General features: G+C 39.0%; 1 protein-coding gene across 2 annotated transcripts; it reads left to right on the forward strand.

Annotated features, from left to right (window-relative positions):
• Positions 1-2,095: 2,095 nt before the first annotated feature.
• chrna6 (cholinergic receptor, nicotinic, alpha 6) lies at positions 2,096-20,320 on the forward strand. Of its 2 annotated transcripts, none has more exons than XM_058639600.1 (8): positions 2,096-2,298; positions 10,709-10,848; positions 11,695-11,739; positions 13,632-13,741; positions 14,991-15,198; positions 16,397-17,008; positions 17,971-18,243; positions 19,132-20,320. In XM_058639600.1, the coding sequence occupies exons 1-8, from the start codon at positions 2,241-2,243 to the stop codon at positions 19,255-19,257; spliced, it is 1,572 nt and encodes a 523-aa protein (XP_058495583.1). In that variant the 5' UTR covers positions 2,096-2,240; the 3' UTR covers positions 19,258-20,320. The 2 variants fall into 2 exon arrangements, with proteins under 2 accessions (XP_058495583.1, XP_058495584.1); XM_058639601.1 differs by having other exon boundaries at positions 10,709-10,821.
• The last annotated feature ends 4,179 nt before the right edge of the window (positions 20,321-24,499 follow it).

Here is a 24,499-nt window from a genome sequence, read left to right on the forward strand (position 1 = left end):
ACCAAGGCAACCAAATGCTATTCATTGTGAGATTGACGAGTGTTAACCAAAAGTTATTGTGCTGTTGCTGTTGGGAACAAAGTCCCCTCTGTTAATATGTTTTATTCACTTCTGGCAAACATCATGGTCCTCTGCACGCCCTGTGTAGTTCGCATTCAGTTTTTATAGAAATGGGAAGTTTCCCACTGCTGTTGGAGCAGCCAAGAATTGTGCAGGTTCTTCCCGACTTCCTAGACATCGTTGTCAAAACTAATGCTGCATAAAAAGTACAGATACAAGTAGAAATGTACACTTCTTATGACAGCTCCCATTCGTATACTGCAGAGAGGGCGACGCCGCTGCAGCAATAGCGGCTTGTTTACTTCCGGTACTTCGCATGATTCGTCTATAGGACACATGTTGTATTGCATGTAGACCCTTAAACTACTGTGCATTTTAAGTTCTAACAGATCTCTCTACGCTTCCTGATTCTTTAATAATTATGAATATTTATTTCAAACGTCCATTCATAATTGATCACAGATACAATTAAAGAAGTTGTAAACATTTAAGCACAATGTGCGAAGATGGACGACGCTGAAATGAAAGTTATTTTTCTTTTCCAGAATTGACTTTTTGTTGTCAAATTATAAATGGTGACTCTCTCCTTTCATGCAGCTACACAATGCTTGTGATTTGACAACAATACATCAACCTTGAAATGTGGAATGAGCCAATGCAGTATTGAAATGTTCAGTATAATAATAATCATTTACTGCTTTTCTTAAAATAAAATAAAAAAGTGCTTGGAAAATAAACACACGTTTAAAGGGAAAATCAGTGGATGGGATAATAAAAACACAAAAACTAAATCCAATCTGATCCAAAACCCCTAAATATCACATAAATGCATCACTAAGCACAGACGGCATGGGGAGGTATCAACATCAAGTGACCAAAATATGAGTGAGGGATGCACATGACTGTAGCTCTACAGTGATCATGTGATCATAGGAGCTGAGTGGACTTATTGTGGAATAAAAGAAGGCGGGAAAAAGTGGTAAATAGCCATTCAAATATATTCAACAGCACAGCAGCTCATCTTGAAGAAAATAGAATGTGTGCTACTTTATTTAGTTGGTAATTGTTTTGTTTTATTATGATTCAAAATAGAACAGAGTACATAATCTCAACATTTACCTAAAACAAACCCAGTATCTCTCTCTCTCCCTCTCTCTCTCGGCTCAGCTCAGCTCGACTATTGGCATTGCCGCCTTAATTACTTGGCTTGATGACGTCAAACCAAGCGTGGCAAATGACGGGCTAAAATTAAACCAAATCAGCGCGATCCAGAGGCTGCTGGTAAACAGGCACAGAGAGGAGGGAGAGAGGGAGGCTCGTATAATACGAGCACCGTGGTTCAGTGAGTCAGAAGCGGTGATTTCGGAACAGTCCAAGTTGAACTCTGCAGTGTTGCACAGCGCAGTGCTGCGGTTTAGTGGCCGGGAAACGAAACAGCACGTTACACCAAAACACGGAAAAGACGAGAAGAATAATGGAAATGTTGTAGTTAACTCGTCAGGATTACGAAAAAAAATTTTTTTGGACTTCCCTGTTCCATAAAATATGGAATAAAGTTGTAAAAATGTGTGAAATATGCATCTAATCACAGAAGAGCGCAGGTCATTTCAGTACAACGGACAGCGCACATTGCAAAACCACACAGGATGAGCTGTCTATGGTGCTGAAATGATCTGCGACTACAGCTCGTATGTCCTCCAGTTTATCAGCAGAATATCTGGTTGCTGTTGTTATATTGCACTTAGAAATAAACCTTTTCTTTTCACACACAGTTTTTGTTTGTCAAAATCTAAAAACTACACAACACTGACAAACATACTAGAGATTCAATGTTTTTAAAGATTAAAGATTATTATTTTTTTTAAATATCATATTTATCACTGATTCTGCGTCGACCACAAAATCACTTTATAACCATTTACAGGCAAGAGTTAGGGCGTTTTTTCCCTTCCCCGATAAGTCCGTATGCGCCAGCTCTTTAGGGGAGGGACGACGAGCCAAGTCAAGTTCGGATCAGACGAGGAAGGAGCGCATGCACCGGCAGAGCGAGACAGACGGCGCCAGAGGAGAGAGGCACGTTGTTAGTGGCATTTCACGTCATTTCTTTCGTCAAAATCAGACAGTTTCTTCACAAAGAAAGAACAAAAGTGAGGAGGATCCCCAAACGACACCGGGGAGACATGCAGCCGGCGGCGAGACTGACTTTGCCGCTTCTTCTAGTGGTTTTGACAACACAAGGTAAGTTGGATTTATCCTAAGAAGAGTATTATGACGATTTCATGCTGGTGGAGCAACGTGAGAGGGGTTTAGGTGTAAAGTGAAAGATGCGCTTCAGGTGCGAGAAAAAGCGTGTGATTGTAGTTTAACATGCCCTGTAAGTTTGGTTTCTTCATCCAACTGTGAGGCATCAACAGAGGAGTTTATCTCCTGTGCGTAAAGGCCAAATCACTGCTCCATCGCATAAAATATCTCGATAATAACAACTCCAGCCCCAAGTCTCATTATTCAAGAAATGACAAACGAAAAACGATTAATCTCATCCCGATTATTTAACGATAAACCAGTGAGGTAAGCCGCATCCAAGACTTAAGATGCAGATCATTCCGGGAAAACAAGAATTATAATTTCGTCTTGAGGCCCTTACTTACGAGATTTAAGGAAACGAAAACAGATTAGAATTTGTTTACAGGACGCGTTTCTTATGTTCACAGCTGGTGACTGAGTTTGTAGGTCGCACTCATACACACAGACAGACAGAAAGGGAAAGAGAGAGAGGGGGAGAGAGAGGGGGAGAGAGAGTAGATAGGAGGTTTTCAGTCTGGGGGGATTGGCCGCCTGGAGGGCACTGATAAAAAACCTTCCTGCAAAAATGTGCGTCTTTGGATAAGTCTGATAATCTTATTTTGTTCTGCCCCAGTTTGAATGAAAAGTTGTGTAAAGTTGTCATTAGCGTCTTTATTTTAGTGGAGAATATTTTCTAAAAACTATGATTACAGTTAGATCATTATAAGATTTAAGGTTCTCTTCATGGATCCTTCATGGAGAGGTTATGATATTTGGTTTGAGCTAAGTCAGGTGTCAACATTATGTATTAATGTTTTTTTGTAAGAAGACAAATTAAAAATAGCTTTAGACTAATAATAAAATAAAAATAATAAATAATAAAAATACTTGGATTGTGATTCAAAAATGAGAAAAGAAAACATCCATGTCATGATAATTTTACTTATTGAAGAGTCTGTTATAAAAAAAAAAACTACAAAAAAAAATCTAATCTGAACAGAAACACATTTAGGCCATATCTGCAGTACAACTTCATTTCACCATCTCGTATGTTATTAATCAAACAACTGTGTCTTTTGATTTTGATGTTCCAGTTGGTTATATTCAAATTTTTATGATCTAATTGTGCAGCCTTTCTTTATAACTAATTAAAAAATTGATTGGATGAGGAAGGAAGGAAGGAAGGAAGGAATGTGAGAGGAAGAGAGCTGGGGGAGGGTGGATGTAAAGGGGCAGCTTAATCACTGACCACAGCTGAGGCATGAGCCTGGATCTGACCTCGGGCCACTCTGTGGAATAAGATGCCTGGATGGTAATTACGCAGCGGCATTTCAAAGCATTAACGTAAACATTTGCTCCAAGGGCTCAAATAGCAGCTATCTGATTTATGCAGGGCTGCAGATAGGGCTCTTTTATGGTTTATCAGCCTCTGCACACATTCCTGTGCCATGTGTGACCCGCTCGGCTGGAAGGTGTCCGTGTGTGTGTGTGTTCCAGATTTTCAAGCCCTAGCATTTAAGGACGCATAAGCATTGGTGTCCCCCTAACCCTGGTGTCACACTACTACACCTTGTTATAAATACAGTATAAATAAGTCTCACTCTCTGAACTGGAAGAACTGTTGGGTGATTTGATCCACAGCATTGTCACGGCAGGTTAGAAGTTTACAAAACAAATGCGTTATAGGAGCCATCATGTGTAAATACTGTTGCATTAGTGACTCCACACGAGTGCACGCAGACACACGCTGCAGCTCATATTACACTTCCAGCACATAACTATTTCCTCTGTTACATGGTGGACAAATGCATTTCCTGTTCCTGTTCGATCTCACGCTGGCACCAGCAGACTGCACAGCTGGAAAACAAAAAACATATATGGACACACATGTACACATGTATAGAGTATATTATTTGCTTCATGCAGTTTGAAAATGTTCTACTATACTAATGTGCTATTTCAGCCTGTAGGTGTATTCACAATGCTGTCCCTAGTGTTCACAAAGAAGCTGCTCTCTATAATGTCTCTGAATGCTTGACTGATGATCCGGTCAGTGAACAGGGTGATGAAGTGTGAGTGTGTGTGTGTGTGTGTGTGTGTGTGTGGCTGTGAGGTAACTCACCGTGAGCAGAGGGGGCGTAGCTAAACAGGAACTGAGTCACAGACAGACAGACAGACAGACAGACAGACTGCAGTGCTCGCCTCACAACACTGTGATCACCCACCTGTTTTCATAAACATTTCACAGACCTGTTAACTTAACAAGAAAACCATCTCAGTATCCAACAAGTAATTTAGTCCAGTTTTTAATGATACAAATTACCACTCTGTCCGAAAAGCATGTTCAGTACATACAAGATTGTGTTTATTGTCATGTGTACAGTATAAAAAATGTTTCTCTGTGCAATGAAAGTCTTTCTTTGGTTCCCACGAGACTAACACAAGTCAAAAGAATTAGATAAATAGTAATAATAATAATAATACTAAAAGAACACACACTAAGGACAATAGGCAGCATGTAAGAAAAAACAATACAATAGAATATAATACTAAAAAACAACTTAAAATAGAGCTAATATACTGCCTGAAGAAGACAATTAAAGCTGTAACTTCTCGCTCCAGATGCTCCAAAGAGACGTTTAGTAAAGAGTAATGTATGGCCACTTCAGGCTCCCAACCTAATCTTGAGGAAATGTAAATTTCTACATTAGAAATTCATTGTTGAGAATGAGGGTTGAAACCCTCTCTCACATTAATCATATTTAAATTCATGTAACCCACTTTTTAGGGAGTGCGCCTTGAGGGAAAGATGTGCAATTTCTATTTGATCTCCTCATTTTGAAGGTGAAAATGTTATGTTCTTCCTGAGTGAAAATGAGTGAGAGACATGGGCAGTCTTGTGTGAATGTGACATGGCTTTTAATAGCCCTACAGTGGACCTACTATCAGACGCTGTGTTGGCTGAATATGATGAAGGAGAAAAGAAGAGAAAGAAAGTTGTGTTTAGGGTTTGACAGTTGTGAGAAAAGCCTCTTTTCTCTCTCACACGCATACACACACCAGTGCAGATATTTTTCTAAGGACATTGCATTGACTTCCATTCACTTGGTAGTCCTAACCACAATTCAAATATTGGCCCTTAAATTAGGTTCTATCTAATTAGCACGAGGTTTTGGTCTCCATGAGGTCTACTGGTCCTGACAAGGTCAGTGCCTGAAAAGGCATAAACACTCAGTCTCTTTGCACCTCTCACTTCTCCACACTTTCTCACTCACCGATCTCTGAGGTTGTGTTGCTGTCATCGTCTTTCTTATGCAGGTTTATCTCTGTCCTTTCTCTCCTCTCCTTCTTCGCTTAATCCCCCTCTACCCTTCTAATCTGTCATTTGAATTCCGCTCATTTCACCTGAGCTTCACTTGTACAATGAGAGAAAAAGCAAAGGTAGCTGTGAAGCAGCTTCCAGCTAGAGAAATGGCTCCTTTATACAGTATTTACCATACAAAGCATTATACATAATGAAGATGTAAAAAGTGTAGACACACTTTTACTCCCACCCTCTTCTTCTCTGTATCTCTCTCTCATACACAGTCTCTCTCTTAAAAGCATTTGAATTATCAGGGGAGGATGAAGGCTAAATGGCTTTTGCAGTATCCTCTCAAACAGCCCATAAAATGGTCTCCTCTTCTCCATCACTCATTATCCTTTCTCCTAATTCTATTTCAATTTCCCGCTCTCAGTCATCGCCTGCATGACAGTCATCTCTGGAAGTCGACCTCCGACCCTCACGTCATAAACACATTAAAAATCTCAGTATCTCTCGGGATCTACTGCATAATGTGAACTACGTTGCTTTCTAGGTGAGTTTTGACAGAATCTGCACCTTTAGTTGAATACTCCTTCTTGTTATTATTATGAGTACTTTCAATGAGTTTAACATATACCATGTATACCATGTATTGAATAAATTATGGTGTGATAGAGTTTTTCAGCATACAAACACAGGTTTTACCAACAACATCCAGGTCTGGGTCGTGCTATTGTTCAAGTATAAGGGTAGGTCACACATAATACTTGACACTTTAACTTATAGAAGCATTTATTCTGAAGTCATTTGCACAGTACTGTATATGCACACATGATGTTTGACCTGGAGGAGAAACTAAGCAACATTACAGTTATTTTGGTGCATCATATGCTTACATGGTTTGATGGAAGATCTGGGACTTAAGTTTAAGTGTAAACGCCACAGAGATCCTTTGAAAGTTATGTAGTGTGTTTGCCGCCTATACCTCGTCCAATAAAGGTCCAGTGTGTAAGAATTAATGACATCTTGAATGGAGGGACTGCAGATTGTAACAAACTGAGGACTCCACCACTCGCCCCAAGCACCTCAAGCAACTGAGGCAGAGAGCACGTCTCACTGTATCCTGATCATTTTTGCCTTTATTTTTTTTTTCTATGTTAATTCTAGCAGGATGAAAGCATTCGGTGCAAAATGGTGAGTGAGAAATAATTTAAACCATCATGGAGAGAGAAAGATGAATACGTCCACATGAAAGAGGAACATGAGGATATTTTATTTTTTATGTTTTAAGATTTTCAGTGTTCAGGGCATCTGTATCCTGGTATTTGTTACCTCCTTTTCTGCCATAAGCATTGCCCTTGTCAGGTCCAGTAGTCCTGGAGACCAAAACCTGCTAATGTGGCAGAAACTCATTACTGAGGAACTAGATAAGTTTAGTGTTATGATTTTTAATTGTGGTTATAGGTTAAAGTTAGGGTTAGACATTACCACTTTGGTTAGGTTGTGCAAATTAATGTAAGTCAAATTGAGTAGTTGTGCAAACCTGTGTATTTGTGTGTGTGTGAGATCAAAGGGCTGGTGTTCTTCAGTGGATGATGTAGCAGAGTGCAGCTCATCCTTTGCCATCATACTAACAAAATGAAGCACCATGACAGTCCATTTTGGTTTGTCGAAATTCTTCACTTCCATAAAAAAATACATTACATTAAATTGTGCCTGTCCAAAAAAAAAAATAGTAACAGGCAAGAAAAACAGGGTTTGAAGTGGATTCAAAGTGTTTATCGCCATACTCTGCTTTCCTTTACATCCCTCTATTTAGCATCACATTAGCACATGCTAGGCAGCTCAGAGACAGCGGCCTCTGAAGTCTGTATTCACATAATCTTCTGAATGACATCTTAAGAAGGCTTTGCTTTCAGTCGGTCTCTCTGCTTCCTCTCCTCTGCACTTGTCTCTTGTGTAGGTGTGCATTTTTTATTTATTTATTTTTATTACTCTTTTTTTTTTTTTTTCAAATTCTTCACGTTGTTGTCTCCAGAGGGCTGTCACCAGGAGTTCAGCACCAGCTGGGCTCCTGGTGTCATTGTAGTCTGCATGAAGAGGGTTGTCTATCTCCTGCCTTTGAGGGAGGGATCTTGATGTAATAGGGTCAGCAATCTTTCATCATGAGGATTTGAAAAAAAGAAAAAGAAAGAGTTTTAATGAAGAGATTGTTCACTCATCTATCCCACATTCATTTTTGGCTTAGGCACATGAGGACGTCATTTTTTTTAGAAAAAGAGCTAAGTGTTAAAAACATCGGAGGCGCCTCAAGGTAAAATCTGCTCATGTCTTTTAGCTGACATGTGTCTCTGTCTCAGTGCTTCCTCTCATTTTTAGCATCCTTGTTTTTGCGTTTCTTCTTCTTTCTTTGTCCATTTTTACCTCTCCTTTCTTCATGCACCCACTACCCAGATGAGAAGAAGGTGATTTACATATATTAATAGAAAGGAGTTGTGAAAAACCAGGGATTCTGTTGGACAACTCTAAAAGAAGTTGATGTCTTTAAGGAAGAAGAGCGAGTAATCACCTGCACAAGCCGCAGGAGTGGTCGCTGCCGTGACTCAGTTTCCCTCAATGCAGTCAAACTGTTCGGGGAACTTTGAACTTGTCTTTTTCATGTGGTTCACTTTGAAAAGTTTCTGAGCTCACAACCAACAATAACTGCTTCTATCTTTGAGAGGAGTGAAGTTCCACTGCTGCTTAGTATAGACTTATGACCTTAAAGATCTATGCGATTTTGCAGTAACTGGCCGTAAACTTCCAGCACTTTGCTACTTTGTCGGAAATATAAAAGAAGAGCAACTGGTGTTTCTGTTTGTGCACAGAACAAGTAGCAGGTTTATGGTTTCTTTCACAAAAAGAGTGTCTTGATTTATTTTTTCTTCTTTTTTTACATCTGAATTGATTGCCCCGGCATCAAAGAGCGTCTCGTTAGAAATAGTTTTACACGTCTTTTGCTAAACAAACACACTCAAACTAAAGCCTCCATATGGCTAATGGTTTTGATGCGTTGAGATGTTTAGTTTGCATTAAAAGCAAGTAAAAAATACGTGACATCACTTTATGTGCATTCCTCCAGTGTAAAAGTAATCACTGACAAGAGCTATAAATACGGAATTAAATACTTTAAAATTTGTGTTAAGTGCTGAGAAACATCTTTGTGCCCTGACAGGAAAATATGTTACTAACCACTTGCCAGCAAGTTGCTAAGTGTGTTAAAGATTAGGTGTCACGTAATTTAAAATTCAGCAACATTCTCTGTGAGACATTCAGGACAAATGTATCTCAGCTAACCAAAGACAGCTGTGAGGGACCAGGTGCAGGTACTGCTAAGGGTTTTTGTATCATGTATTAAAGGAGTTATGGCTTTGGTGCATCATCAAGCCATGTTTTTACACACGTCTGAAAATTCATTAATGGAAGACAGGAGATAAACTTTCTTCAGTCTTAACTGCATAATTATTCATGCCACAGTTGCATTTGCTTTACATGCACTTTACATTTACATTTCTCATGAATCTTGACCAGAAATAAAATCATAAAGATTCAACAAATGTATCACTGCAGTGAAATATTCAGTGAACTACAGGTAATATTTGCATGATTACATGAACCTACAGCCTCGTTACATTACTTTGGAGACACATTTGCTGCTAAAATAACTTTCTTCACTTTATCTCCTGTTCTGTCTTCAAGCTGACGTTTGCAACTCCACTGCAGAGCATTAAAATAGCTTCCCATGCATTGTTCGGGTTGACATGCTTAAACTGTGCCTCGGGTCTTTTCTGTAACACATCCTTATATTTTGACAAATTATGATGAATCAAGCATTAGACGAAGAGAAGGAGACATGCTTTGTCACTTTGGTTCATCTCCATTTAGATATTGCATTTAAATGTGATTCTATTCTGGGGCAGCATGGCCTTTTAAAAGTGATACTCCACCTAACTAATATATGTATTCGGGTCAGTGAAAAGGATTTGTACTATTTTGACTCTCTAAATTATCTAATTTCATATTAGACGTAACTGGATATTTGAGGCGTAAAAAAAAGTAATACATTATTATTGAACAGCACATATTGAACTAAAAATGTAATTAAGGTATTGATGGAGCCTGGCTACTCATATGACATTGCTGCAGCATGTTGTTATCAGGAGAATAGATAACATTTTTCTACCAAAAGTGTTTCAATATTGAAAATGATTTGTGATTTTTTATTGGACAGTAATGATTGAGAATTCCAGGGTTATGCTTCGGTTTCTCAAGAATACCTGCAGTCATAAAAGGTTAGGGAAGTGTGGTGGAAGTGAGTGACTGGAAGATCTCAACAAAAATCTATCAAGACGTCTGTGCATCCATCTCAATGCAGACAGGAGATGGGTTTGGAAACAGGAGTTATTGACAAAAATCTCATGGGAAACTGAAAGAAATTGAAGTGGTGAATCCAGTTTGAGGGCAGTGAGGACAATGTGAGGCCATCTGTGTGCTTGACAAAATGATGAGCGTTTTCCTCCCCCCGTCTTTTCTGATGTGAGAACATTAGCAAGAAAAAAAAGGGAGGGAATAATAAATATAACACCCAGTTATCATAAACCCTTATGTGCAATGTACATGGCTGCTGTGGCCTTGTATATTTTAAAATCTTCAGTGCTTTCACTCTGTTTAAAGCAGTCCAAGAGAGAGAGATGTCCTCAAATGTTCTCTCATGTCACAGACTCATTCAAAGCAGACGCTGACGATCTAAGGAGAGAAGTTAGGATCTAAAGAGACCCTTTAAAGGACAAGTTAAAAATGTGTTTGAAATATTTATTTCACAAACTCAAAGGACTTACTGATGTGAAGATGCATCAGCAAAATCAGAAGAGGCTGATTCCGGCTATTTTCTCTCTCTTATTCTTCCTTCCTTTTAGCATGACTAAGAGCCGACTTGGGGGACATGATCAGTCTTGACTTGTGCTGAATTGGCAGCTTCATTGTCTCATTGTTAAATTGTTTCTTTGCCTCTGCCTCCTTCAGGCTGCTTCTCCTCCAAAGCCGAGGACCGGCTGTTCAGGAAACTGTTCAGAAGATATAACCAGTTCATCAGACCCGTGGAGAATGTCTCTGACCCCGTCACCGTGGAGTTTGAGGTTTCTATTTCGCAGCTGGTCAAAGTTGTAAGCTTCACCGCCGACACAAGTCTCAATTTTTCAACATAAACCCATGTCTGGAGCACCTTTGCACATTCTTTTCCTACAGTCATGCTTTTGATGGTATATGCAAAAGGTGGAGGGTGTCAGAAATGTTCCGGCTAACGGCATCATCTCAGTACTATATGAGAGTGTGTGAACGGCTAGATTTGTTCCCATGAACATCTTTGTCATAAACAGAGAAGCTAAAAGATAAGCTGCGAAAAAAGGCAAGTAAAAGCAGAAAGTGAATACATCCTTTATATATTGTGTGTGTGAGAGAAAGAGAGAGAGAGAGAGTATGTGTGTGTGTGTGTGTGTGTGTGTGCACATTCCCATATGAAAAGAGGTTTTCAGCTCAGAATGAAAATCCTCAGATTAAGAGAAAATTGCCTTCAGTAGAACCTTTTCAGTCTCCACTGATGTGTTGCTGTTTCTTCCTGCTCAGAAAGGTGAGATTAATCTAAAGGAGAGTGTGTGAATGTGCACATGTGCACATTAGTGAATGTGTCACTGTGTAACGGTGGCTGTGCACGTGTGACTGATGTGTCTCTGTACGTGCCTCATGAGGAACTCTGAGATGATCACCGGTCTGCTAATCGAAACTGAATAAGGGTCACGGGGAAAGGTGGAGAGGAGCCTCTCCATCTATTATTCACTTGCTCATAGAGTTGACCTTTTCAACCTCCATTGTTAGGGGACAGAGATTAGAGGACCATTGTGTGGATTTTTATCTTTTTCTTTCCTCTTAACACCTTTTAACACATCACACTAAATCCTAAAGACGCAGCTCCCCGGATTAACAGGTGTCGTTCCTTCTCTGTGTCTCTGCAGGATGAAGTGAATCAGATCATGGAAACTAATTTATGGCTCAGACATGTAAGTACATGCTCACACAAATAATGTCATGTATAACTCTGTCTCACTGACATAAACCCTTATTTTAGGGTCTGCAGCGACAAACGTGGCCTCAGCAGGGGTCATGTGAATGTATGTGTGTGTGTTAGCATCGTTAAATTCCTGAAAATGAGGAATTATGCAGGGGGCAGGGGCCAAGAAAACCAACACATCTCAGTCAGACATCAGCAGCTGATCAATATTAGCATTATGGTTCGTCATGCTCTGCCTCTCAGCAGATCTATAGCGTGACCTCACGTATCCTTCTATCCAAACTGCAATGTCTCCAGTACCTTGTCTTTTTTTTCGCATTTCTTTTTCCTCACTGACTCTCCATCTCTATTTCTCTTACTATAAACATTGCAGGCACTTGTCTGATTTCAATCAGGGCGTGATTACACAGGCAAAATGACAGTTGCATGCTGATGAATTTTAGTGGCGTCTGTGATCTCTGAGCTTTCCAATTAAAATTCAATTGGAAAGGCCTGCACGGGCTGAGCTCATGTGCGGTTTGTAATGGCTTTGCTGTTTATTTATAACAATGCATCACTAATGAGAAGCTGTGTCAACACCACAGTCACTCATAAAGTCTTGAATCAGAGCCAGTGGGTTTACACTGGAAGGTATTTCAGAAAGTGTCCCCCGTAATGACTTTATTGCATCTGCTCTGCATAACATTCATCCATTCATTCATCTTCTACTGCTTTATCCTCCACATGAGGGTCGCGGGGAGGGGTGTGCCAATCTTAGCTGACATAGGGCGATAGGCGGGGTGCACCCTGGACAGTTTGCCAGTCCATCACATGGACACATCCATAGACAAACAACCACCCACTCTCACACCTACGTCAATTTAGAGTGTCCTATTTACCTAATCCTCTCTGCGGTAGCACTGCAGGTTATTTCTTTTCTTACAGAGCACAGATTTTAAACATCTTTCTCTATATAAAGCATGTGTTCTCCATATATAAATGTCATACATGTGGCTATTATTTTTAGCATATGTTCACACAAAAGCTGCTGATTCAGATAATCTCATGATATTGCACTGTAATTAATATACACTCGACCCTTCATGGACCATATTGGAGTAATGCATGAATAAGATGACTGTTAAAATTAGCCAGATTTAAATATGACAAAATTCACATTCTGGCTGTTGCAGCTGCTCCTTGGCAATTAAAGGAAATTGAATAATGATGGGGGAGAGAAATAAAAGGCTCTCATCTCCCAAAAAAATATCTTTCTTGTTAGTGCCCCATCGTAATTTAAATAAATAAATAAATAAATAAATGTAGATAGAAAAATACATATATGCTTTATTTTTATGCTACAAGTAGAGATCAAGTACAGGGTCTCCATCCCCTTCTCAGAGTTGTCATGAAAATAAAAACGTACAAATATCTCTAAATAAAAATAAGCTGCACACTTTGACCCATCAGAAATTACATCTCACGTATACCGTTAACTGCTGGAATAGATAAATGGAAAAGCCAGTGTGGCATGAAGTGGTTAATTTAACAGCTCCCCGGCCGTAACTGGGTATTAATCAGCCTTGCTAATGAATGAATTCATCTTGAATGACATGCAAATAACCAAGACTAATGGATCTACGGCTCATGAAATGTTACCCGCAGGTATTTTGACAGTACAGCACGAGTCATGTCTATCAATGAGCTGTTTGCTCATGTTCCACTCTTCTCTAAGATGCTCCTGAAAAAAACAAAACACAATAGTAAAACACTACATAGATGTACTGGATTTGAGAAGAGACTCTCCAGTGACTTATACCGCATGCAGTGTGGAAGACACAATTCAAAACAGATGGTTGACTCCCCACTAGGTTCAACATGTTTCCATCTTCTTTTTTTTAGATTTGGAATGACTACAAGCTGCGATGGGTGCCCGCTGAGTTTGACGGCATTGAGTTCATTAGAGTTCCATCAAACAAGATCTGGAGGCCTGACATCGTTCTCTACAACAAGTGAGGATGAGAAATGAATAATGACTGTCAGGAACAAATGTTAGAATAAAGTTAGGCATCCTCATCCTTAAAAATAACAATTGAGTAAACAAAGTGTCTGATATGAGAGATTGCGTCCTCCAACTTGTCTCCAGTGTTATTGGCATAAATTTACAACATCCTTTCTGGCATGCAAAGGCCACCGTAGTTATCTGTGGATGTGGATGACACAACACCACCACAATAGTAATCTTTATTAAATTTAAATTTACTTTACATAACACCATGACATAAAATAATAACCCCATAGGAAAAAGTAGTAAACAAAATAACTTCTAACCGTTACCCTAACAGTGTAATAAAGGTCAGGCCAGGATAATAATTCGAGTGAATAATACAAAATAAAATTAATAAAAACTGAAAGCAATCAAGTCAAATTTTATGAAAAGACATGTAAAAGAGGTCACTGATTCTGCTGATCTGATTTTGTCAAGCAGCTCATTCCATAACTGTGGGGCTCTGACTATAAACACGCTCTCATCTCTGGTTTTCATTTACGGCTCAGAATCCTAATAAACATCGCAGCCTGAGGATTTTAGCCACTTTCAGCTTTTTGCTTTTGTTTTGCAGCCCACAATTTTACCGTCAAGTTACGAAGCCACTGGCTTGTGAATATAATGTTGAATTTAATTTGTAAATAGACAGATCATTTCATTAAGCTTCTGTAAAGTTGCTAGAAAATGACCAAATATTGGATGTTTTGTTCCTCAAGTAAAAGAAACCCCACTCACAATGAACACTCCTCTGTGTGCGTTTATAAATTGGGAACTGGTAACTAACACATGTCAACATCATAAAAGTATGGTACTTCAAAGTAATGTTCGTTTTGTGTGTTAAAAAAATTGAATGTGAAAGATTATACTAGCAATAACATTTAAGCATAAAGAGCATGTTTTTCAGGGTCAGTTTTGCTTTTACTCCCATTTTAATTCACTTAACAGCATTTCATTTCTCGTTCCACTGAAATAGTGATTCATAAGAGCAGTTTTGTATTTCACTTTAATGTGTAATGCACTTTCATTGTGCTCAGTTTGATAATCCTAATGTTCTCTCTCTTTTCCACCTCAATAACCTCTTTCTCTTTCTCCCTCTCGTGTTCCTCACTTCCATTTTCCGTGTGATGGCTCCCTCTAAACACCTGCACATGCTTGTATCATAAATCTTCATACTGTCACTGTGAACACACATAAAAACATTATATATTTTACAGTGCTGTAGGTGATTTCCTTGTGGAGGATAAGACCAAGGCTCTGCTGAAGTTTGATGGTACCATCACCTGGGTTCCTCCTGCCATTTTTAAATCCTCCTGCCCCATGGACATCACCTACTTCCCCTTTGACTATCAAAACTGCTCCATGAAGTTTGGCTCCTGGACTTATGACAAAGCCAAGATTGACCTGGTTCTTATTGGGTCCAAGGTCAGTATCAGTGTTAATTTGACTGTGTCCACTATTAACATGTATTCCATAGTTTTGTCTATGTGTGTGTGTATGCACGATTAACGATTCTACACACAGTTTTACTGATAATGGAGAACTCTACACAGTCTATAAAAGCTGCAGCAGTGGAGGGAGCTCCTATAAATATGCCATGGTAATGTCATTACATTTTCCTTGCATTTTAAAACGTGTCATAAAATGGGGACACAGAGTTTGAACAAAGTGCGATTTAGGAGGCAGGGCGGGTTTAATGAAATATGCTAATGAGTTGCAGTACGTGGGGTTTGGGTTCCAGTGTTTTATTTGTTTAGCTCATAGCAGAACACAGCTTTGGCTGGTTTGATTTTCACAGTTGTTTATTAAGTGTTTAAGTTTTATCAATATATTATAAAAAAATCACTAATTTTTGTGTGCCCTTTTTCAAAAATAGTACAATAAAATGATTTATTTTTTAAAAATTCCAGAAGGTTTAATTTAACCACTGTCACATAAAAGTCTTTGTGTAATTGAATCACTTTAGATAATCCTTTAGATCAGATAGTCCTTTATTGGTGGCTGCATTTGTAGATTCATCAGTTTTTGTCTTCACTTTTTCTATAACCATAAGATTTGTTGCCTTTTTTTCTGATCAGTGTGCAGTACGTTTTTAAAACACATAAACATAAAATGCAGGTGAGAATCGATTTTAAAGGTCCACTGTGTAACATTTAGGGGGGTTAGAGGAAGAAATTAAATATAGTACCTATTGTTATGTTTGTATGTGCGTTTAAAGTGTATTAGCTTTGGATTAAGCCTTGTATGTACTTTAAGTGAGTATCTTGTCTAACAGAGGTCACTATGTTTCTACAGCAGCCCAAACTGAACCGAGCCAATGTTAGTGTTTTAACTTCTGAAGGGGAAGCTTACTACAAAAATATGACAGAATCATATTTGTGTAGTAATAAATATGCCTTTTTATTGTTGCAGTCTGTAGTCTCAACATTAAATGTCACAACTGTTTACACACTGGACCTTTCATTTGTAACGTTGCACCTTCCCATTCAATGAAGTCCTAGTTGTCAGAGATGAAAACAAGTGCATCATTATTGATTGACATGGTTATTTTAAGAAGTGGGAAGTTGACCTTGAGTGCTGGTCTAGTGTTTACATGATTGTAAGATCTTCACCCATCCCTTAGGTGAACCTGAAAGACTTCTGGGAGAGCGGTGAGTGGGAAATCATCGACGCTCCAGGCTACAAGCATGATATCAAGTACAACTGCTGCGAGGAGATCTACCCCGACATCACATACTCCTTCTACATCCGACGCCTGCCGCTCTTCTACACCATCAACCTCATCATCCCCTGCCTCCTCATCTCTTTTCTCACAGTGCTGGTTTTCTATCTCCCATCTGACTGTGGAGAGAAGGTCACGCTCTGTATCTCCGTCCTGCTCTCCCTCACTGTGTTCCTGCTCGTTATCACAGAGACCATCCCCTCCACGTCGCTGGTCATCCCTCTCATTGGCGAGTACCTGCTCTTCACAATGATCTTTGTCACGCTCAGCATCGTCATCACCGTGTTTGTGTTGAACGTACACTACCGCACGCCGATGACCCACACCATGCCGGGCTGGGTGCGCTCTGTGTTTCTCAAAGCGCTGCCAAGGATTATGCTGATGCGGAGACCGACGGATGAAGACAGCAGGACTGGGGGGTTGGACAGCAGTGGGGAGGCAGGAGGAGCTGGAGGGGGAGGAGGAGGTGGAGGAGGGAAAGGAGGGAAGAAAAGGAAGAATAGCTTGATGCAGGTAAATGGCCCACTCCCCACATACTTGCATAATTGTTTTTTAAACAATTTTTAAACTTTAGTCATGGTGATGCAAAATTTCTATGGCTGTGGTGTTTCTGTTGTATTTCATGACCTAACATTACCATCACCAATGTTAGGTGGTTACCAATCACCATTTTACTTCAGGTGATTGTACTTAACACTTAACAAAATAGCTGTAAATTTCATTTTTCCATAAACTTGTGTCAGGATTTTTGGATTATTGTCTGCAGTGATGAAAAAGCAAATTGACAAATCCCTTTGGCCCTTTGTTGAGGGAACCAGAGTGAATGTTTTTCCCAGGCTGACCTACAAACATACATCATCCCTGCAGCAATTTATGGGATTTCTGTTGCTAGGTCTCAGCGTAATATGGCTATAACACAATATAAAATCCTAGCAGTGATTTCTCCATGTGTGACATTCATCACTCTTGACTGACTTGTATTAATGCAAATAAAGAGTCTCTCGAGATGGAGAAACTAGATCATTTTTTAGGGGGTGGTCATCAACCAATCAACACAAATAAACCCAGGCTTTCCTAGGTCTAACCACTCGCACGCTCACTGGTGTGATACTAAAATACCTCGGGATGAAGGTGTTTGCTTCCTGCAAGTTTTGGAATGCCAATCCAGTCAAATCTTTCTCTACTAGTAAATAATTAAATTCAAGTTCTGGACAATACATGGAATAATTCAGTAAGTTCTTCATGGTGAGCACTGAGAACTCTGAGGAAGCACTGGGTAAAGTATTGGGTAATGCTAATATCAACTTGTAGAAGTTGCAGGTCTTTTGCTAAGATCATAGAGCTGTAGCTGTGAAATCCTTCATCAACATGGGATTCCGGGCTCAGAAAACCCCCAAAAAACATCGCCTTACAATGTCAACTTTAAGGGCAAGAAGAAAGTGAAATATAATGTGAATTCTGGTTGTGGTCTCCAGCAGGTTGGAGGAGGATCTCTCAACTGTCTGGAGTTTGTAGACAGCAAGATGTCTTCTCTGGAGGGCTGTCCTGGAAAAAAATGCCCATGTCCTTGCCAGCATGGGAAGGAGACCCCTGATACACCAAACACGGGGAAGATGTCACGCCAGCTGAGTCTACAGAGCATCAACACAGTGGTGGCCTTTTCCATGGTTTCACCTGAGATTAAACAGGCGATCGAGAGCGTCAAGTACATCGCTGAGAACATGAGGAGCCGCAACAAGGCCAAAGAGGTGAGGAGTTGTCTGTGTAAATTCTCGCTAATCCAGAGCATAGTTCTCCAAAAGGCAGCGAATCAATAGCAACTGGACTTTCTTGAAGACATTTCACTTCTCATCCAAGAGGGTTCTTCAGAAAAAAGCTTTCTTAATTTCTGAAGAATTAGAGGGGAAACGTTTTCAAGAAAACCAAGACTTGATAGCAACTAAGTTCAGGTAAGATGTTTTTTTGGGCTTCACCATATCTACTTATAAGAAAACACAACTTCAGAATTAAGCCTCATAAGAAATATGATATTCCAGTGTTTCTAAACAATGCATTAATCTTCAGACATTCATGGATAGCAAACACAGAAAAGTGTGTTTCATGGACAATATTCCTGACTGAGACGCTAGATCAGTCAGGAATTCAGATTCAAACCAGCTCCATAAGTTAACAATTGTGTAAGTGAAACCAAATTATTCTTTCAATTTGACTGGAGAACCCACCCTCCACTGTGGGTGAAATCTCTCAAAGGGGAAAAACAGCCTTTGAAATGTAAAACTTATGGCTCAGTCAAGCTTTGTCTAAAGCCTGTCACTGTTTTTGACGCTGTGGTTTGAATTTGATTATCATAGTAATTTCCTCATGTGTAAATTATGTATCAGTTTTCTTCTGGCTCACAAGAAATGTTCAACTATTTCCTCTGTTTCTCTGTTTTCCTTCTTTCACTCATACCTGCGTGATCCTCACCAATGAACTCTCACAACCTTCTCGCCTTCGGAGAATCGGACTAACCTCTTTTTCTATCACGTTGCACCTTTTCTCACTTGCTTGTTAAAAATGTATTTAATGCCATGTCCCCACACTGACACATTCCTCTTTTTTTCTTGCACTTTTTTTGTCCACTCCCTCACTCACAGGTGGCAGATGACTGGAAGTACGTTGCCATGGTGATTGATAGAATCTTCCTTTGGGTGTTTGTGACTGTGTGCGTCTTAGGAACCGTTGGACTCTTCCTCCAGCCACTTTTTGGCTTTTTCTCATAACCTTTGCTGCCACCCTGTGTTGACCAATGCTGAACAAGTGACTAAGCGTCCATTCAAAACAAGAGTTTTGAGTCCTAAAGCACAATCTGATGTGCTGGTTTTGCAGAATACAGTAACAACAGACACGGGGAGGTTGCTAAACTATGTGACCGACACAAAAGTTGTAACTTCATACTTCTTCAGGCTGCTCATTTTATGAGAAAATCGTTGCAGACACTGCACTCTCACACTCACAGAAAGCAAGGGATAATAATACCTGCACAGAAACACCTCATTTTTTTCCATTCGTTGTCAGTTTGAACTAGTTTAAGAAAATATTCTGAATTGCAGATTCTGAGTTTACAACTATTTGCTTGGATCATCAATTTGCATTTGGAATCAGTGAAGATAAACTTAATGCAGTTAAATACTTGATTATAATATCATTTTAACTCACCAAATTGCATAAATATCACTAAAGACACCATTGCTATCTGCTTCCCCTTTCAGTCATGTGGTGTATATATAGTACCATTGTAATGCCATATTGTACAATTATCAAAAACAGAGGGCAGTTACTGCAACCGGGCCATTAGAGGGGCAAAGTCATGACGGTACATCCAGGTAAACTTGTTCCAGTAGCTTCAGTGAGTCATTCAGCCATTCTTTCATTGATTTGTCTGGAAAATGCAATGCTTATTCTCTCTAAACAAATTAACTATTAATGTGGTTTCTATGTAACACAATAATAGTCAGTAACTTGTCTTTGGAGACATGTCTAAGCAATTGGTTTATGGGAAAGTGTGTTCATCGATGGCTGCTAAAATGTCAGTAAAGGCTGCTAAGACGTTCAATAAGCATTTATAAGCAAGTTTTGCTTTGTTTTGTTTTGTTTTCAAGCCAGTGTAAAAACTAGTACTCACTTTAGTGTTAATGCAGGCTCTGATCTGATTTCTTATTATTTTCGAAAGAAAAACCAGGAGTTCCAGTTTTACTTTGACTCTCTTGACTCTCTACTTTGGTTTGTAGCACCAGTTTGTAGCTTTTGCAAGGTGTACATGCCTTCTCTATTTCTATGGCATAGATATTTTTAAAAAACATTTATATGATAAAACTGATGTCGAAAGGACACATTCGGGTCTTAATAAAAGAAAAGAAGGAGAAGCGCACTTCAACCTCTACATAAGTAGAACTCAACTGGATCAAAACATTGCACATCCAGTAGTCCTTCAGGATTTAGGACTTAGGAGCAAACTGTTTTTTTTTTTTTTTAGAAATGATACAAACTTTGTACCCCACTGAACTCGAAGTCACAGCGACTGGTTTAATCTCTCCATCAAGCTGATTGATGACTGTCGCGCGCTCTCCTCTAGCCTGATTCATCAAGCTGCTTACTGTCAGAGCCGACTGCGCTCACTGCTTCTGTGTGTCATTTCCAATAAGTTCTCAGATTTGTGCCACATTTGGCAACACTTTTAACAAATAAGGGCAAGCAGATCTTCTTTTTGTAATTAGAAACCATGTGTTCTGATTAATGTTCCACAAGGTAATTGGTTACCCTGGTAAATATTGGATTAAATCAGTCTTGATTAGTTTTGAAACAGCATGACGATGTATTAATTCATGAGAGGATTCTATCATCCAATTCCATGGCTGTTAATGTCTTATCTTTGTCATGTCACTTTTGATTACATTTAATAGAGAAATATATTTAAAGAGAAAAACATGCAATTCAATAAAATAAATAAATAAATGCATGATGTACTTTTTAATAGCTTTGGCCACTAATACTCAGTCATAAGCTTATAGCACAATGAGGAGTTTGGTATGTTTGATCTCAGTCATTCCTTTTTCTGGTCATATCTGTTATTTATTTGATGCATCAGAAATGCAAAACTTGTGCTGAAGGGCGCAAACACGTTTGTACAAATGATCTTTGCCTAACTGGAAATAAATGTATTATTTCTTCAATTTGTCTCCCTGCTGCCGGTTTTTAAATATGTTCCTGTGCAGACATTTCTGTTGCCATCACTCATTGTAGAAGTGGAATTCAACCCAGGCTGCAACATCTCATTAAAAAATGACATTTTACTGTTAAGATAAAATGCATCATTATGCATGACACTGCCACAAACTCACATTTATCAATCAGAGGGTCAGTCATGCAGCTTCACGTTCTACACATTTAGAAGAGTTGCACAGACAGACACAAATGGTGCAGGTGACTGTCCTCTTATTTAATTTATCCTCTCTATTCCTATTTACAAATCTAAATCATACATGTAGCAATGAAAACATATAGCTGTCAAGTAGGCCTGAGTTTATTTTAGTATGTGGCCAAGATCATGGTTTGCTCTAGGTTTTAGTGTAATGTATTTATATAACAATGACATCCTTATGCAGCATAACCTGAATGCCCTGCATCAGGTTCTACCTTGCCCCAGATAGAAATAAGTGGGACACGTAAACTTAAATATAAACCCCTGCTTTCTGGCAAATATAAACAGTGCATCAACACTGGCATAATTCCCTCAATATAATAAAATGTACAGCAAATAAAAACACTTTCAATTTTCCAATAACAAGTAATTATAATAAATAGCCTCGATCTGTAACTCCCTTGGTTCCACAGTCTTGTGAATACTGAAGGACTGGAAGCTAATCTGAGATCAGATTAATGCTAATGGTTTTAGAATTAAATATTATGTAAGGTTTGTGTCCACATATTTTTGGCAAAGTAGTATGGGTTTTAGAGGATTTTTTTTTGTCACCCATGTTGTTTTTTATTATCTAATTTATTGTGTTTTACAGATTATATATGAAGATTGATGTGAAAATGTGAACATACTTAAGATGAATATTAGAGTACAATGTAAACAGTATGGTATATGCAAAACATCTCATTAAAATCCTGCATGTGCACTGAACGTTGATCATAAATCTCAGATGCAGATCGGTTGCGTGTGTGAAACAAATTCATGGGAGACATGACTGCACACACACACACACACACGGAAGAGATCAGAGAGCAGTTTGACTCACTGGATAATCTCTTCTATGATAAGTTATGGTGCCATCAGAGCATGAAATGCATGGCTGTAGCCCAGAGGCTGAAGAGACCTCACTGATGCAGCAGCAGAACTCGAGAGCAGGGACAGAGCTAACAGGGACATGAAGGCTCGTCTACAACAGAACTGTGCACACTGAGCTGGACAACATGTCACATTACCCAGCAAACTGATGCCCTGTGGACATACACAGAATAATACACCCAGGTTAAGGAGCTTCCCCTGATTTATATTCTGTTGACCTGAAACGTGTTAGCGATATCATCTGTTACAGGCTGAATTAGCCTTCAAAGGCTCAATTCAACATTGTTTCAATAACCCAAGTGAGCGCTTCAAGCCTCAGGATCCATTGCAACCTGTGTGGCGGGATAAGTATCTCTAAGTGTGTGACCTTATCTCTCTGTGTGTGTGTGCGGTGAAGACAACAGAGTGAACATGGCTAATGGAGAAACAGATGTCTCTATGAACCAAAATAAACACACAACTTAAAACTGTAGTGCATGACTTTTACATATGAACAAATACGTTCAAACCAATGTCAAATAAGTTTACGCAGTGCCAATTAAGCCAATCAGCTCAATTTTTTCTGTTCATGAAGATGAAATAGAGGCAGAATAATAATAACACCATCAACAAAGAAACAAAATCCTCAAACACCATAAGCCAAACGTTACAACACTTAATAATTGTTCAGTTAGTTAACTCACCAAAAAGCTGCAGCTGTGGTTGTTTATCACAATAGTTTGCACCTAAATACAGCAGCTGTCACGTCTTAAAAAAAACATAATAAACAAATATTTCATATGCAAAATGTGTTTCATGACTCATAGAGTCACAGAGGAGATGAGAAGCTTCATTTAAGTCGATAATATACTCAAAGACCACCTGTGGTGCGCATTTATACAAACAGCACATTTAAATAATAAAAAAAAACAACATGTATGAGTGTGAGAGTCAGAAAGAACAAGGCTGAACGGTGAAAATTCAACTATAATGATGACATTATACTGTATATGTTTTAAGTGAACTTAAGAAAAAAACGTCTTCTGGAAATGTCAAGAATAACACTAGAGTACAGTGTGTTCACCTTTAACTGCTGAGCAGCATCCGTGGGTAACGACAGAGACGTGTGGCGAAGTCAATGACATGTTTTGTGCAGATAGCAGGCAGTGTTCAGACAACAGGGGATAATGTTTTAATCATTATTACTGATATGAATAATTAATTCACTGTTTCACGCATTGGCATCATACCCTGAATGTGAAACAGAGAAAATATACTGTGTGTGTGTATGTGTGTATGTGTGTGGGTGTGTGGTTGTGCTGCAGTGTATAGGTTGGGTTGATGTGTATCTTCAATGCACATAAAGTAATGTTAATCTCTCTCTTTCTCTCTCACACACACAAACACACACAGCAGTATACAGCTGCAACCTAAGAAAATGTGCAAAATACACACACAACGCAAATAAAAAAGACATCTACATATTTTGACAGCACAAACAAATTAACTCCCGTTCTTAACCAAGCATTGAGAAACAAGTGTGTCCTCCTAAAGTTTTCTGCCCATTGAAAACTTGTTTTTTGGTTTCTTTGTGCTACTTTCAGCATATTGTGTCTATTTGAATGTGTTGTGTGAATTTGTATTGTCAAAACTGACAAAAGATGTTTTCTTTCTGTGTCATAAACTCTCAGCTCATCTGTAAGAGTCGTGACCATGGCCAAGGAGACACACAGTTTGTTTGCACTGTTCTGTGCAAAGTCAAACACAATATAAATATATGAATAGTTTATATATAGTAGAACTGTTTGGCTGATGTTAAAACTGAAAAAAAATAAATTAATATGAAGTTCATTACACAAAAGAAGAGTATTCCATAGCAAAAATATTTTTTATATAATATGCCAGTAATGGGGACTATGCAGGGTTGGTGTAGTGGTTAGCACTCTTGCCTTTGCAGCAAGACGACTCAGGTTTGTGACCCGATCAGAACAAGGGCCTTTCTGCATGTTCTCCCCCTGTGTGTGTGTGTGTGTAGGTTTTCTCCAGGTTCTCCGGCTTCCTCCCACAGTCCAAACACATGCAATATGAGGATTAGGTAAATTTAACACTCTAAATGGACCATAGGTGTGAATATGAGAGTGAATGGTTGTTCGTCTCCTCTGTGTCCCTATGATGGACTGGCAATCTGTCCA

The sequence above is a fragment of the Solea solea genome, chromosome 10, assembly GCF_958295425.1.
Source record: "Solea solea chromosome 10, fSolSol10.1, whole genome shotgun sequence".
NCBI classification, from domain to species: Eukaryota; Metazoa; Chordata; class Actinopteri; order Pleuronectiformes; family Soleidae; genus Solea; species Solea solea.

Bases quoted from the DNA above. Each gene is read 5' to 3' on its own strand.
- chrna6 (XM_058639600.1), top strand. From the start codon at position 2,241: ATGCAGCCGGCGGCGAGACTGACTTTGCCGCTTCTTCTAGTGGTTTTG. The intron at 15,199-16,396 runs GTCAGTATCAGT...CCCATCCCTTAG, and splicing joins TGGTTCTTATTGGGTCCAAG to GTGAACCTGAAAGACTTCTG. The intron at 18,244-19,131 runs GTGAGGAGTTGT...CCTCACTCACAG, and splicing joins GCCGCAACAAGGCCAAAGAG to GTGGCAGATGACTGGAAGTA.